The 15,344-nt window shown below is 41.1% G+C and overlaps 2 protein-coding genes across 2 annotated transcripts in view; one reads left to right on the forward strand and one right to left on the reverse strand.

The window, feature by feature from the left end:
• LOC119408073 (uncharacterized protein C4orf54 homolog) overlaps positions 1-2,027 on the forward strand; it is a 16,025-nt gene extending 13,998 nt beyond the window's left edge. Inside the window, exon 2 of the mRNA XM_037674909.1 lies at positions 1,975-2,027. The gene's annotated coding sequence lies outside the window, so the exon portion shown is untranslated. The remainder of the gene's footprint in view (positions 1-1,974) is intronic.
• A 1,499-nt stretch (positions 2,028-3,526) lies between these two features.
• Positions 3,527-15,344, reverse strand: part of LOC119407494 (microsomal triglyceride transfer protein) — a 40,293-nt gene continuing 28,475 nt past the window's right edge. The window contains exon 17 of the mRNA XM_037674319.1: positions 3,527-3,596. Within this exon, the coding sequence (XP_037530247.1) occupies positions 3,527-3,596 (70 nt within the window). The remainder of the gene's footprint in view (positions 3,597-15,344) is intronic.

The following is a 15,344-nucleotide window of genomic DNA, read 5'->3' on the forward strand; positions in this document are numbered from 1 at the left end:
ATAATAACTGTAATATTACAATAATAACTATATAACAGTATAATAACAGTAATAGTACAATAATTACTGTATAACAATGTAATAAAAGTGACAGTACAATAATAACTTTCTTACAGTATGATAGTAATAGTACAATAATAACTGTATAACAGTATGATAACAGTAATCCATCCATCCATTTTCTTTACCCGTTTATTCCATTTTGGGTCACGGGGGTCGCTGGTGCCCATGTCCAGCAATCACTGTGCGAGAGGCGGGGTACACCCTGGACGGGTCGCAAGTCCATCACAGGGCCACATAGAGACAAACGAGACAAACAACCATTCACTCTCTCACTCACACCTAGGGACAATTTAGAGTTACCAATCAGCCTAACATGCATGTTTTTGGTCTGTGGGAGGAAACCGGAGTACCCGGAGAAAACCCACGCATGCACGGAGAGAACATGCAAACTCCACCCAGAAAGGCCCCTGGACCGGGGTTTGAACCAAGGACCTGCTCGCTGAGAGGCAGCAGCTCTACCAGTTGTGCCACCGTGCTGCAGATAACAGTAATCATAACTGTAAATAAAATGCATTTTTTGTTTACATGTCGGCCATGTTTAAAGACTCCCTCTGCTTCTCTGCAGACTTTAGTTTGAGGATCCAATCGTGTCGCTCTCACGTCCTCTCAGAAGTCAATGTGTCGTTCTTCCTTACACGCTCGTACACACACTTACACCTGGCCAAAGATCATTCTCAGCTAATGTGTCAGAGCAATAACATAACTGCGTGGGTATGAGGGATACATGTCAGCTGGGTGCGTGGCAGGCGGGGGCCTCGGACGGGACCAAGGAGAGGTGTGAGGGGAACGCAGGCCAGGAGTGTGTGTGTGTGTGAGTGTGTGTAGCTTTCGGGGGAGGGACACGGGGGCATGGCTGGGATAGTGATGCAGGAGGAAAAGGTCAGGCAATGTAAAGTATTTGTTGTGCTGATGCAGGGAGAGGACAGCTGCTCGGAGAGATCAGATGCTGCTGCAGCTCCGGCTTGGAAGCGAGTCTGCCGGACTGCGAGGGGGGTCAACTTTTTATAGCCCCCCACCCACCCCCACCCCTGCATCCCATCCCTGCCTGCTCCTAAATGGGCAGAGGGGAGGTAGAAACCACCGCTGACCTCCATAATGTCTTTGTCAACAAATCGATCAGAGATTCGGATGACTCTGGTCGGCCGGTTCAGGGAAATGTTAATGACGCCATCTTCAGTTAGAAACTAAGGTCTGCCGCCTTTAAAGTCCAAGTTCAATCTAGCATCATCTCATGCTGAGAAATTATGACGTTTTAACCACTTGGGTCAAACCTTGAAAATATTATTAACAATCTCCTCCAATGCTGCAACAACTCGCAGGATGTCTTGGTGCTCAGATAGTCCAGCTCTTCTCATTCTCTCATTAGTGCTTTAATTTCAGACATGGCATCAACCTTTAAGCGTTCTTTGTGAGAGAGGTGCAGCAAACAAAATTTTGTGTGCAGATGGTGTAAATACACAAGCTTTGCTGGTTCTATGTTTAGTAAAACAACAAAACAAAACTCTGGAAATTATCTCCTAATCTATGAGGCTCATCTGCTCATAATCCAGAAACAGTCGTGTCAGCCATTTGGTGTCAAATAATCCACTCTAAATTAGCCATTATCATCTTTAGCACATGCCAGCTTCAGCGTTACCTGCCACTTAATGCCTACCCAGTCTAATGTTAGCTTTATAGCTGTAAAAACACTGAGGTACCGCCTTTTTGTGTTGGCTAAGCTACATTAGCTGTGGTGACCATCTTGAACTGACTTTCAATGATTACTTTCAGAATGACTCAATGATTCATGATTCACTGATGGTACAGATAATGACCACTCACTCGGCCGTGCGCTAAAAGTACAGACAGTCTTCTGAAACCTGGCCTTGACTTCTGTTTTCACTTGTTCTCTTCCTGTTTTGTTCCTTCTAGATATCTCTGCTGAGGAATCTGCCTTCGCTCACTGTAAGTGCAGTGTCCCCCCGTGATCCACTCGGAGAACTTCAGTCGCCACCTTTGACCCGTCTTCCTGTTCTGTTCTGTGTTCTTGTTTTCTGTATGCATTGCAGCACTTTGTAGACTTAAGATATTCTTTCATGCCCTTTGGTCGCGATGTTTTGATAGGAATTGGCTGTGTTATACTTTCCATTCAGATGCTATTTAAAGCTACGATCTCTGTTCAAACTGTTTGTGCCCTGCAGTTCATTCACGAAGCAAACGAGGCAGGTGTGTTACAGTTCAGCTGTCTACCATTTCAGTGCGTTTAAAGTGAGACTGTGTATCGTTTGCAAAGGAAAACATTACGTATGAGTGTATGAGAAATAAAAAGTGGCATTTTTAAAATCAGAGGGTTTTGTTGTTGTTTGTCATGAAACAGAGTCATCTCGCTAACACCGAGGCGCACCTTGTGTCAGGGTGTCACGCCTTCTTTTAAGAGACAGACAGGATCCAAAGAAGACAAATCTGACAGAGGGCCATGTTTGATGCTTTCCTGCACGAATCATTTTCACTTTGAGCCTACAGCCTGGTCAGCCCCTGACCCTAACATGTCGCTCAAACACGGTACGAAAACAACAAAAATAAATAGGATGTCCAGCTTGTTGCTGGAGAAGCTGCTCAGAGCTGTTCTGGTTGAGGAAGTTCTTTAATTTTCCAAAAAAATCTGGGAGATCAGAGGTTGCTGGACAAAAGTCATCTTATGACACGTTGGATTGGGTCGTGTAAGTCACCAGGAGTCCACGTCCTTCAGGAGGGCTGTGACTCCAGTCAGATCAGAACGAGAGTTTCCTCCATCTCTGTGTTTTGAACCAGTGAAGTCACTGAAGGTAACGGGCTGCTCCTCATAAACAGAAGCTTACACAGACACATGGACATGAATGCTCTGTTAAATTGAGGCTTTTAATTATTCATTTGAATTGTTTTAGTCCCAGTGTTGAATGAGTCTACAACACAGAACTTCAATAGTTTTTAAAAACAAGAACTGGGTCCAGAGGTTTGAATTTATAGTGGATTTTCTATGCTCAACTCAAGGTTCAAATTTATGCAAATAAAACCAAACACCCTTACTAATATATGGCTAAAGATCACTTACCAAGTTGCACCTGCACCACACACTTTTTGTATCCATCAACAAGCTTCTTGCATAACTCTGGCTCATATGTGACCTCTCTTCTTGACAGAATTAGTAGAGTTCCTGGTTGGTTTGCTGGCATAAACCCAGTTTTTCGTCATAATTCATATATTTCCTGTAGGGTTTAGGCTGCAGCTTTAAGAAGGTTTTTACAGAAACTTCATGCTACCTTTTTATCCAAACAGGTACCAGTTTTGCTGTGTTGGAAACCACTGTCCTGCCAGAACACCCAACTGTGTCCAAGTTCAATCGTCAAAGTGTTGATGTGAGGTGAAGTTGAAGGGGTTTGCTTTGGCAGCAGGAGCTTTATGTCTGGCCAGTACCCGCTCAGTTCTTAATGATGTCAAACTGGCTTCACTGGAAGCAGTCACAGGCCTGAACCTCGGTGCTTCCTGGGGTTTTCCTGAACATCATGACCATTTTCCTTTGATATGAGGGGGACAGATGAGTACACCCAACACTTGCAGTCCCAACAAAACGCTAACAGACCTTGGTATTGTCAAGCTGAAATACATCCTAAGAAAGAGGTGTCCATCCTCGTCCTGGAAGACCACTATTCTACATGTTTTAAAGGTTTCACAGCTCCAACACCCCTGAGTTTAATGGATGGGTGATTAACAGGCTTCTGCAGAACATGAAGAGGTGATACCACTGGATCAGGTGTGTTGGAGCAGGGGACAGGTAAAACATGCAGGATAGCAGCCCTTGAGGACCAGGATGGGACATTGCTGTCTTTGGACCTCCAGCACTAGTTATTTAATAAAGACTCTAAATTGGAGTCTGTTGGGATTATTTTGACCCTGTGTGGATTAAATCCACAGTAAGTTCAAACTGGTGCACCCAGTTCTTAAATTTAAAAATGATACAAGTTGTTTGTTTCATAATCTTTCTACCCTGTGAAAACAATGGTTCAAGTAAATTATTAAAAGCTCCCAAATGAATGAGATTCATGTCCACAGTGGGTGTATGTAAACCTCTGACCACAGCTGGTGAGTGAATGCAGCTCCAGCTGCTGTGAATGTTATCTTCTTTTTGCTGACATGACATGGGAACATTTACACCACACGGCGCAGAGAACGATGCCTGGCGTAATTTAGAAACAGCACAGCTTGTCCTGGGAAGATCTGGTGTTGACCCACTCTCAGTCGCAGAATGTTTAAACAACTTTGGCTGATATAGCAACATTTAAATATAAAATTAGTATTAACGATATGTGTCAGGCTCTTGTTCAGACATCTGATGTCTAGTGGTCCAAAGAGATGACCAAATGGCCCAGAATGAATTACAAGCCCTCTGTGGCCTGAGAGTGTCTCAAGGTCCTCCAGGGAAAACCTGGAACATGGCTACAGATCCCTATCATGTAGAGGAAAATGACTGGGTTATATAAATTAATTAGCAATAAACTCATTACAATATCAATTTCTTAGTGAGAAATTGATTTAAAAATTTTTTTAATTTTTCTGTTTTGGATTATAAATGAGATCCACATTGTTGGTAGAGGTGATCAAGTCTCTGTGGTTTAGTAAAGTTACTGAAACGAGCATATAACTGATAACTGCATGTCCTACAAAAATGAAAAGTGGAAGAAAACATCTTAATCGTTAAAAAATTTGGCATAATACACATGATTCATTTTGTTACATAACTGGCATATTTGCTTTTGAACTTGGAGCAGCCAACGTGAAACAGGAAGTGACATCAAAGGGGAACACTTTAAAAAGAGGAACTTCCTGCTCTTTGTTTATTGAAACATTAATTGAACTCTGACTCAAAATAACCTAAAGAAACATAAAATTCTTATCTCCTGTCTATGTTTGTTAGACGTTGGAGCAACGCTCTGCTCACCTGGAGGTGTACCCTTTTGACATCACTTCCTGTTACTGACATCACTTCCTGTTGCTGTGCATGAGAATATCTGAATTGTTCATCTCAGCTGCAAGAAATTATTTTTGCAATATGTTATTAATGTTATCTTTCTAAAAATGCATTCGTATTATTACAAAAAAAATTATACGGCAGGAACTTTAAAGTGATATTTCAGATCTTTTGAAAAGGGTTCTGTGGAAAGGTTCTGAACACTGGTATTTGACCTGCTGTAGATGGCTCTTTGGACACCCCCAGTTTACAGAAACAATTTGAATTGAGTGGATTGATGAGCTAATGGCTGGTCTGAGCGAGGCCAAGACCAAAGTGGGTCACTGCCATCGTAAAAATGATTTACAAGGCTGTTGGTGATCCATGCAAGCACCAATTTATAAAAGTTATCGTTTCTGTCATTTCCACATTACATTTTATTCTGTGAAAAATGTTGTGCTCTTTTTTTATTCCAGGTGTGATCCATGCAAGGCGCAGTGGAAGTGAAACTACACTAACTGTGTTTGCTAATAACCACAAAGTTTGATGTAATTTAAAATAATGGCATTCTAAAAGTTTAACGTATGCTAAGTACATGAACCGTTTGAAAGTTTTCAAATTAGAGTTGTTTTAAGAAGGCAGCAATCCACTTTGATCTTGACCCCACTGGGACTATTTCCAGTCAGAAATAAACTGTTTCTCTCCAAAGGAGGTTTCTTCAAAGCTAGCTACAACAGGTAAGATATTTATTGTTTATTAGCTTCCCACAGAGCCCTGTTAATTTGTAGGAGCACACTGTATGTGCTACAGACATGTGAGGACCGTTTGCACTGATGATCAAATCTCTTTTTCTGTTAGTGTAAGAACGTTTAAGCTCAAGAGTCGATAAAAACGAGAGCAGAATCGTATCGCTGCAACATTTTGACGCCGCTCAGGGTCTCATGTTCGGCTTGAAGGAACCTCACTGTTAACGTGCAGCATGCTGGGACAGACATCTATGAAGTGGTTTGTGTTTACGAAGCATGCTTCTTATATGTTCCAGCGAGGGGAGGAGATGTTGCTCAGAGTCGGGTTCTGCACCTCGTTGGGCCCATCGAGTTGAAACCAGCAGAGATATTTAGAGGATAACTTCCTCTGTGTTGGTTCAGTTTACACTTTTTGTGTAGCAAGATGGGAGCTCGTGTGTGTGTGTGTGTGTGTGTGTGTGTGTGTGTGCTATGTGAGGCATTTCAGCTTTCTGTGAGTACAACAAGGAGTTGTGTTACTTCCCTGCAAACAGGATCACACAGAGTGTACATGTGTGAAGTGTGTCGTTACACTTCGCTCGCAGCATAAACTGTCTGATTTAATTTAATCTATAAGAGATTAAGAACCAAACATGGACTGAGCTTTTTATTTATTTATTTACTTTATGATGAAAATCTTTCATTTTCCTGTCCTGTTTCCTGCTGAGTGTGCAGCAGTTCTTGTGTTTGACTTTTCTCATATTTACTGTCATCCATGTGGTCTCAGACTTTACCTCATGAAATGAGAAACAACACGCTTAAGGTCAGCTTCCTGCTGGAGTAAACATGACACAAAACACACGTCATACATGAGCGCAGGCCGTGCAATGCTATATACAGTATAACAACTGACAGGATATTAGAACTAAAGGGACAGTCTGGTCGTTTTTGAGGTGATGTTCTGTCCAAAAGTTCTGAGCTGTGACACCAGAGTTTGGAGAAAGACAAATGTCTGTCACTGTTTTCTCGACTGCACCAGTCCACGTTACTCCATGCTGAGTTTAGACCGTTCGGTCGTTTGGTCATTAGCCTCGTCCTTCTTAATCTGTTCTGACTGATGTTCTATTTGACCAAGCATCACTTTAAAAATGACCAGACTACCTCTTTAGATACAAAGAGATGATGCCAGCAGGGCTTGGGTTTGTGTAGTAAAAGGAAGGAGATGAGGTGAACTTCAAAAGTTTTAGAGAAATTTGAACGTTTTTAAAGAAGCAGCTCTGAAACACTGAACATCAGGATCAGAGGACTTTATTCATTTTCGTGATGCTGGACAATATGATTATGAATCTTGATACTGAATGTTCTTCTTCTTTCAGCTGGTCCCTCTTCAGGGGTCTCCACAGCAAGTCCTCCTCATCCATATGTCCTCTGTCCAACTACCTCCATGTCCTCTTTTACTGCTTCCATAACTTGTAGCTGAATTTCTAATATCCTTCTACCAGTATACCCATTGTCCCTCCTCTGGACATGTCCAAACCATCTCAGTCTGGTCTCTCTAACTTCATCTCCCAGTTGTTCAACCTGTGCTGTACCTCTGATGATCTCATTCCTAATCTTATCCATCCTTGTCACTCCTAAGGAGAACCTCAACATCTTCATTTCTGCCACTTCCAGTTCTGTCTCCTGTCTTTTTTCTTTGTCTCCAGACCATACAACATAGCTGGTCTCACCACTGTCTTGTAAACTTTTAAATTGTGTCATCCTGACTAGACTTATGAGCTCATGGCTGGTCTGAGTGTAGACAACATCAACGTGGGTTACTGCCACCTTCAAACAATGTGACATCCTTTTAGAAACCCTTACTTTGTCGTCAACACTCATTTATTTACATAAAGCTTTATGGTTGTTTGTGAGCACAGATAGCAACAGCAGCTAGCTTTAGCAATAGCATCCAGATAATCTTTCTGATGGAACAATTGTGGACTGCGATGTTGAAGGTGATGTAACGGTTTATAAAACAAGATGGTTCACACGAGCTGTTATTATTTTATTGTATTGTTTTAAAACAGCAGGAGGAGAAGAGGAGATGTGTGGATGCAGTTAGAGAGGACATGGAGGTAGCTGGAGTGAGGACAGAGGATGCAGAGGACAGAGTGAGATGGAGGAGGATGACTCACTGTGGAGACCCCTGAAGAGGGAAAAGTCGAAAGAAGAAGAAGTTTTAAAACAGCAGAAGTCTGCTCTGGTGTTGACTTTGCTCAAACTTAACCTTTAGCTTGTCAGCTCAGTCCGAAATGAACTCTTCTCCAAACTAAAATCACCTAAAGAGTTATCTACAACAGGTAAGATACTGACTGCTCACAACATTTTCACAGACTTCCAGCTCAACAGATCTGACTTATGCCCAACGAGACAGTAAAGCGATACAGTAACTGATTCATTTTTCTCTCCTGGGCCATCTTGTGATGCAAAGCAGCTACATGATGGTCGAGTTTCTTCTCAACACTTCTGTGTGTTAGGAATGCTTCCAGGATGGCTGCTTAGAGCTTCTTTACCTGAAGAGCATAGTGCTTTTTATAATCTGGCAAACCTGAAGATCTGAACCATGTTAATAAACTCAATAAGTCCCACACTAAGGCCAATGCACAATAGATGTTATTGGATGTAAAGCTCTAAGTATCACACACATTTTGCAGAAAGCCTCAGAGAGAAATACAAACTGAAAACAGGTGAAGGTTCTGTTCAAAAGGCTTTTTCATCACAAGTGTCCAACTTTATCATTCATGATGGGAAAATACTGCAGAAAATAAGGATTAATAATGGTGATGGCACTAAACATTTCATGTTTCTCCAGAATTAAGACTTAATTATTTTAGTGCATTTTGTCCCTTTATGTTCCTGGTTTAATTAATGTATAGCACACACATTCATGGTTTTTATGAAACAGGCCCAAATAAGAAAAATATGAGCGAGCGGCATTAAAGTAGATGAATGCCAACAGAAGCACCCATTTGGCATGTGGCTGCGTGCGAGGTTAGTTTTCTGGTGACACTGAAACGCCCCGCGGGGCTTAAGTTTGACCCGACAGTTTGCTGCCGTGTTTACTCGGTTGCTGTGGACGCAGCGAGGCCGGCAGACGCTCGCTGGCCCCCAGCTGCTCTCAGTGCTTTCCAAAGAATCTACATATGAGCCCAGTTGTTGCTTTGGGATGCCAGCAGGGGCTCTGATGTCACAGTTGTGACACGGGACGGGTGGAGATTTATTGCCTTACCTGGAACAACGAACGAGTGTCGAGTTCAAGCCAGGAAAGAACATTTTGTCTTTGTGGACTGAACCGTCACTGCTGCTGCCAAAGGTGGGTCTCCTTAAAGCATGGCAGCTGACAGACTTGCAGAAAAACTTATTTTAATTATTTTTTTTAATTTTCTAAGGTGGAGCTGCAGGTTCGAGTCCAGGTTCTGTCGGGAAGAGCATGGCTGAGGCCACCCCTGCAGAAGGGAGCAGCCAAAAGAACGTTTTTAAATAACTCGGCCATTCTGAAGTCTACTTTGACCCTCCTGCTGCCCGTGGGTCAAAATGACCCACACACTGGCAGCTCATTTTGAACCAAGGGCAGCAGGAGGGTGAATGAAAGGCCTGGTCTGTCACTTCAGGAGTGAGATGATCTGATGAAGAGGAAGGAGTTTATGTGTTTGGATCAGTCCTTGAAAAGAAAGTTATGTTTTTCTCATGTGATACTGCAAGATGTCACACTCCGTTCTGAGTGACTCTCATCTACAGACAGCTGAACATCTGTAAAATGAGCCGAACTTTAGCCTTTTCTGTTGTTTCTGAGATCAGTCGGCTGTGACGGCCATTCTTACCTGAACAGACTTCAAAACATAATCAGCCGTAGATCCACAGATTCTGTCCAAATTTCAATAAAACATACCCAGAGGTTTATGAAATGTTTCAGCAAAAGACACAAAGGTTACACAAACACGTGCACACACACAGGAATACAAGACAAATGTAGTGAACCAGATGACCTCAAATCTACCAGATGGACAGAGACTGTTATTTTCATTGATCTGAATAAGTCTGTGCCATCTGATGAACTTTCTTTCTTGAATTAATCAAGCAGAAAAGACAATTCTTTATAATCATTACTGTCTTACAAATGTTTTGATAATCAATTGTGTTAGTTTCACTCAATTCTTACAGGTTGAAAAGAACTACTCATTTTTATTTTACATAAACAGTAAGTAATGATTTTTATCCCTCATTCAGAGAAGAAATCACCTGAATAAGCATTCCTTGATTTTCTGTCTGAAATGAGCAAGCTGTCGTAAGTGTGTGAAAGGTTGGTTTTCGGTCAACTAAAATGTTTACCGAGAAAAATGTCATGTTTAAACTTTTTCAGAAGATTACAAAGTGTGAGACTCCAAAAAGTCTGCTGCTTCTGCAATAATCTTTTCTGTATGTTAAACAAGTTTCATTCTCTGACCTCGACTGTTGATAAACACCTTACGTCAAAACCACTCCTCTTTCTGGTCCTTCCACGAATCAGAAAGCTCTAAATTGAACAGGAAGTAAACTCATTTAAAAATGTGACAACTTCCCAGTTCAAGTCAGATTTCGAGAGATTTTCAGAATTCCAAGAGAATGAGAGTTCTGAGAGATGTTGGATTGAGAGCTGACAACAGGTCCGATAGTCCAACAGAATGAGCAGATTGAGAGTGCAGCCGGTTCTGAAAGTTTCAGAGCAATGAAGAATCCAGAGGTTTTGGGATTATAATTCTGTTTTGAACTAACCACGCACGACTCTTCGAGGATTTTAGCTGTTTTCAACGGAGACGCTGATATCAGTTGAAAAGGATTCCTACTGAGCTGATCTATCATCAACCAGGTAACGGCCTCTTCTTCGACTAAAGTGTACCGTGGACAGGCTGGAGATCTGACGGAGCGTGCAACTTCTGGTCAAACAGATTAAATTCCCTCACACATTTCCTCTGTAAGATAAATCTCAATTTAATCTTAAACTCTTCTCTCTCATAAATCAGTACAGATATTTTTAGAAATGTCTGAAGCAAAGTCCTCAAATCACCGCCGAGTGATTTGAAGTTCATTTTCTGTGAAACTGTCTGTTATTATTTTCATATTTTGCCAAATTAATGTAAATGTTTGATGTTAAACTTTGATTTTGAAAATAAATGATTCCATTCATTTGATGGGTCAAAGATAAATAACGTCTCTCGTTCACATTTCTGTTAAATTCAATGCACGGCATTTACAGTCAGAAAAATGAAGAACTCGTGAATATTGTATGCATATATAATTCATATATTTGTCATACAACAAGTGACACGTACCTCACGTGACTCACTACAACTGGTGGCCTCGTACGTTTCATGAATGACTGTTAAATCCGTGTGTAAATTGATTTACGTGTTGGCATGTTGAAAAAGTAACAGTTATCAGCTGTGAATGTTTACGCAGCGGCTGAGCTGCGCGCTTGGAGCTGCACCTTTCAAACGCTGCATGTATAAGCGTTGGGCTGGCAATGTTTTAAAAGCTGAAATTGTGTCATAAGTCTTGTGTAAGCTGAAATGGTACGTCTGTTATGTGTAACTAAGAGCTAATGAGCTGTGGAAGACGTTATTCTGTCTAAAAAGTACGAGGTTCTGCTTTAAGACCCGGCTGTGACCAGTTCGGTTCTGTTCAGTTTGAACGAGTATTTTGAACAGATGGATAAACGTTTTAAAAGCTGAGTGCCATCTCAGAACACAGTTAGAAGTTGTTTCGTTACAATTTTTAGCAGAAAAAGTGCATTTTGATGGTTTAAAAGACGAAAAAGTGACGAACTATTTTACGCTAATCTAACTTGCTAGTTGGAGAACACGCTTCCTGATTGGTTGAATTCGCTGTTGTGGAGCGCTTTCATTGGTTGAAGGTTTGACTGACGTGGCTACGTCACTTCCTCTCACCCTACGCTGCTGCCATTGGTGATTTCATGTCACGTGACCCGGATATGAAATTCATTTTCATAGGGAAATAAAATCTGCTTTTTAAAGCTAAAAAGCTCCCCTAAAGTGATTGTTGACACACTGTTAAGTGCTTCGAAGCCTGCTCGCTGAAATTCTGCCACGTTAGAGTTTAAAATTCGCCAAAAAAACGATGTTTTAAACAACGCTAGCGATGCTAATTTTAAGCTAACAAGCTAACGACCGGGGCCTTAACTACGCCTAAAATCACTAAATGAACCAGAAATATTGTTCCAAAAACTCATGTTCAGGCTAAAAAGTCGTGTTTGTTGAAATTGTGCCACTTTTGTGTAAAAAATCCGTTCAGAAATGTTGATTTTGACCGAGTTTAGCCGAAGCTAACTTCAAGCTAAGCGGCTAACAACAGGATGTCAACCGAACGCCACAGGAAGTTATAGCTCCCCTAGTGGATAACACAAACAGTGTCTGAGTTAAAATTAGTAAGGTAAGGCTGACATCTTCTGGCGAACCTTGAGAAGACAGGTTTCACTCGCTTATTAGGTCTAAATAGTGAAATTAAAAACGTTTTAATCTTTCTAAAAGCATTTTCGAGTCAATAAACGTTCCTTAAAGCTGAAAATTACTGTTATCTTGCATTTTAAAAGTTATAAGGTACTTATGCAAACGAGCATTCACCAAAAAGTTTATTTCACTGTTAAATCCTTTAAAAATAAGGTACAAAAATAAACATTAACTTTTTAAAATAGAAACAGTTACAGATTTTCACAAAGTTGGAAAAAGTTTACTCATTTGCTAAAAGGATAGTGCACGTTTAATTAATAAATCACTAAATAAAAGTAAATACATCAGACAAAGAGACTTTGCTGATTTTATTTATTTTGAAAAACCTAAAACATTAAAATTCTCCTGTTTAAACTCTAAATAGAAGAAAAATGGCAAGCGACGAAGAAGAAGACACCTCTCCAAAACCAACAAATGATGACATCATTTGGGGGCCTTACATACTTTAACAACTCCACTTATTGGCAGGAGAAAGGAGTACAGTTTTTCTGAAGAAAGACTGATTATTCCTCATCATCAATTTCTTTTCTCTTTTCACCCACCTGGGTTGATGAGTAACTTTTTAAAATAGCAAATTTCTGGAACAGAACGGTTTAAAAAACGTTTTAAACTAATATTGCTGTGAGACTAAAGGAAAATTTGCAGGTTTATAAAAAATTCAATGTTTTAGAGTAAATACACTAAAAACAGCTTGGTACTCTAGTATCTGTGGAAAATAAGCACAAAAAGTAACACTGCAAAAAGGGCATTTACTTAAATATTCATGAATTGGGGTAAAACCTGAGAAAGGTACCCACATTTGAATAAGTGACTTATAACAGTACTTCTGTGTAAACCCAAAGCTAAAATAAGTGTGAAAACTCATTGACTTGAATACAAATATTTACCTGTAAAATATCTAAAGCTTGCAACTGTTCAAACAGATAAATTGCTACACAGTGAAAACATGACAGGTGTGTTAGAAAAAGATTTTGACCCAAAAGGAGTGGCGGACTGCCTGGAGAATGCGTTCGCACTACTGGCACCGTCCCTACATCCATATATGACTCAGACAGAGCGCATGAACCCAAAAGAGTTATTGGACAATCTGAAGGGGGTTGCAGAAAGTGTGACCTCTACAGAAATCATAAAGTCAAGTTATGAAAAGCTGGCTAAAATTGCAATTTTGTTGAAAGAATCATTCTATACGGTTGTTGAGAAAGCTGATTACCTTGCATTAAGGTTATACAGCGAAAAAGAGGTGGCTCAGAGAATTGAAGAACACTTCCTTCAATTTAAAGGTGAACACGAAATCCTCACAAAAAAACATTCTGAACAGATGTTTCAATTACAGCAAAATGCAAATGCAGAAATTGATTCGCTGAATAGCAAAATAAATGTGCTTAACAAAAAGCTGGAAGAACTCAGAATGGATAAACACATATTGCAACAGCTAATGATGCGTTTAGAAAGTGATTATCACACATCACAGGAACGCTTAAAAACATGTGAAGAAAATCTAAGAGCAGCAACAAACAAGATTTCTGACGTGGGGCGAGTTTGTCTGGAACTCAGAGAAGACCGTGGACAGAGTCCAGGTCACCCACAAACACCTCAGAAAGACGTTGTTGCACTTCCTGCTCTTAATCCACCCTCACATAAAGTGGTAGGAACAGACCTGAACAGGCCTCCTCCACCAAACATGCAACAGAGTGCATGGCAACTTCCTCTTTCAATGGATGTTCTGTTAAAACTCTCAAAATATGTACAACGTTTCATCCCTGAACCGTTGGGCTCCGCTGGAACGAAAGCGTACCTCAGAGATCTGGATTTCAGATTGAGAGCTTATCCAAACGCTACGGTAGAAGATAAAATCAGTCTGATACGACTCACTTCGGACAGAGATGTGTTTACCTTCATCGAGCGTCTGCCAGATGCAACGAGAAAGGATTACAAACTTCTGTGTGAAGCTCTGATCAAAGAGTACGACGCCTGCGCAGGACCTACTGGGTATCCAGCCGCAGACAAGGTCACGCAGGGCAAGAATGAACATCCAAAAGTTTATTACAAAAGAATCTTCCAAGCTTATTTTGGTAACAGAAATGAAACCGGAATGGAGGAAGAAGAAGGTTTTAAATTTGTTTTCAGCAAAAATCTCCATCCTGACATTCAAACGTCAGTGCAAATGATGGCAAATTACAGAGAAAAATCCATCAGTGAGATTAAACAGTGCGCTGTGAACGTGTTTGAGGCACGTTGTCATGCCAAGACGCCCATTGAAGTGTTTCCAAGTGTAAAGGTTAAACCCCACCCTCTTGAACTAGAAGGACGACGTGCTTCGCCACCTCCTCCTAAGAAAGAGAGAAAACAGTCTTTTCAGACTAACAAACCGCATCATGAAGGTGCACGTTGGGACAAAAATGCTCCTCTTTCAGAGGATGAACGTGATTATCGTAAATGGGGTGAGCGCAGGACGCAACGATATGAGAAACCATATCGGCAGGGGCAGTACGTAAAGGAACCCCCGAAAGACGTACCTGACCGTCCCCCACCTCGGACGAAACGAACCGAGGCGAAAAAATCACAAAAGTTCCAGAAACAAGGCCCTACACCTCTAAACTCGGAAGAGACAGAGAAAATACGCAGGTTGTTAGAAACTTTGAAACACACTGACACGGGAACCCAACCAGGAGCACTTTGCAGTGATGTAATTCCCATTACATCTAATGGCGCGAATGACAACATAACAGATGTCGGTGAAACACACCAAGACATAACTGTTGTTGACTCAAACAACCCCTCATCTGAAGAAAGGGGGGTAAACACACACACAAACGATGACAAGTCATCGCAAGCTGAACACTCAGAAACAGCTTCTGCTGTGCTGACGGTTCGGACAAATCAAGATTACACAGATAAATCTGAACGCGTGAAAAAGCGTCAGAAAAAAACCAAAAGGTTTCTGTGTAACTTTATCAGAAAGGGGGCCGCCAAAAAGGCGTACCTGTCAGTAACACTCGAAGGTGTCCTCACACACGAAGCACTCTTGGACGGTGGGGCAGACATAAC

Source organism: Nematolebias whitei, chromosome 3 (genome assembly GCF_014905685.2).
Source record: "Nematolebias whitei isolate Nwh7 chromosome 3, NemWhi1, whole genome shotgun sequence".
Lineage (NCBI taxonomy): Eukaryota > Metazoa > Chordata > Actinopteri > Cyprinodontiformes > Rivulidae > Nematolebias > Nematolebias whitei.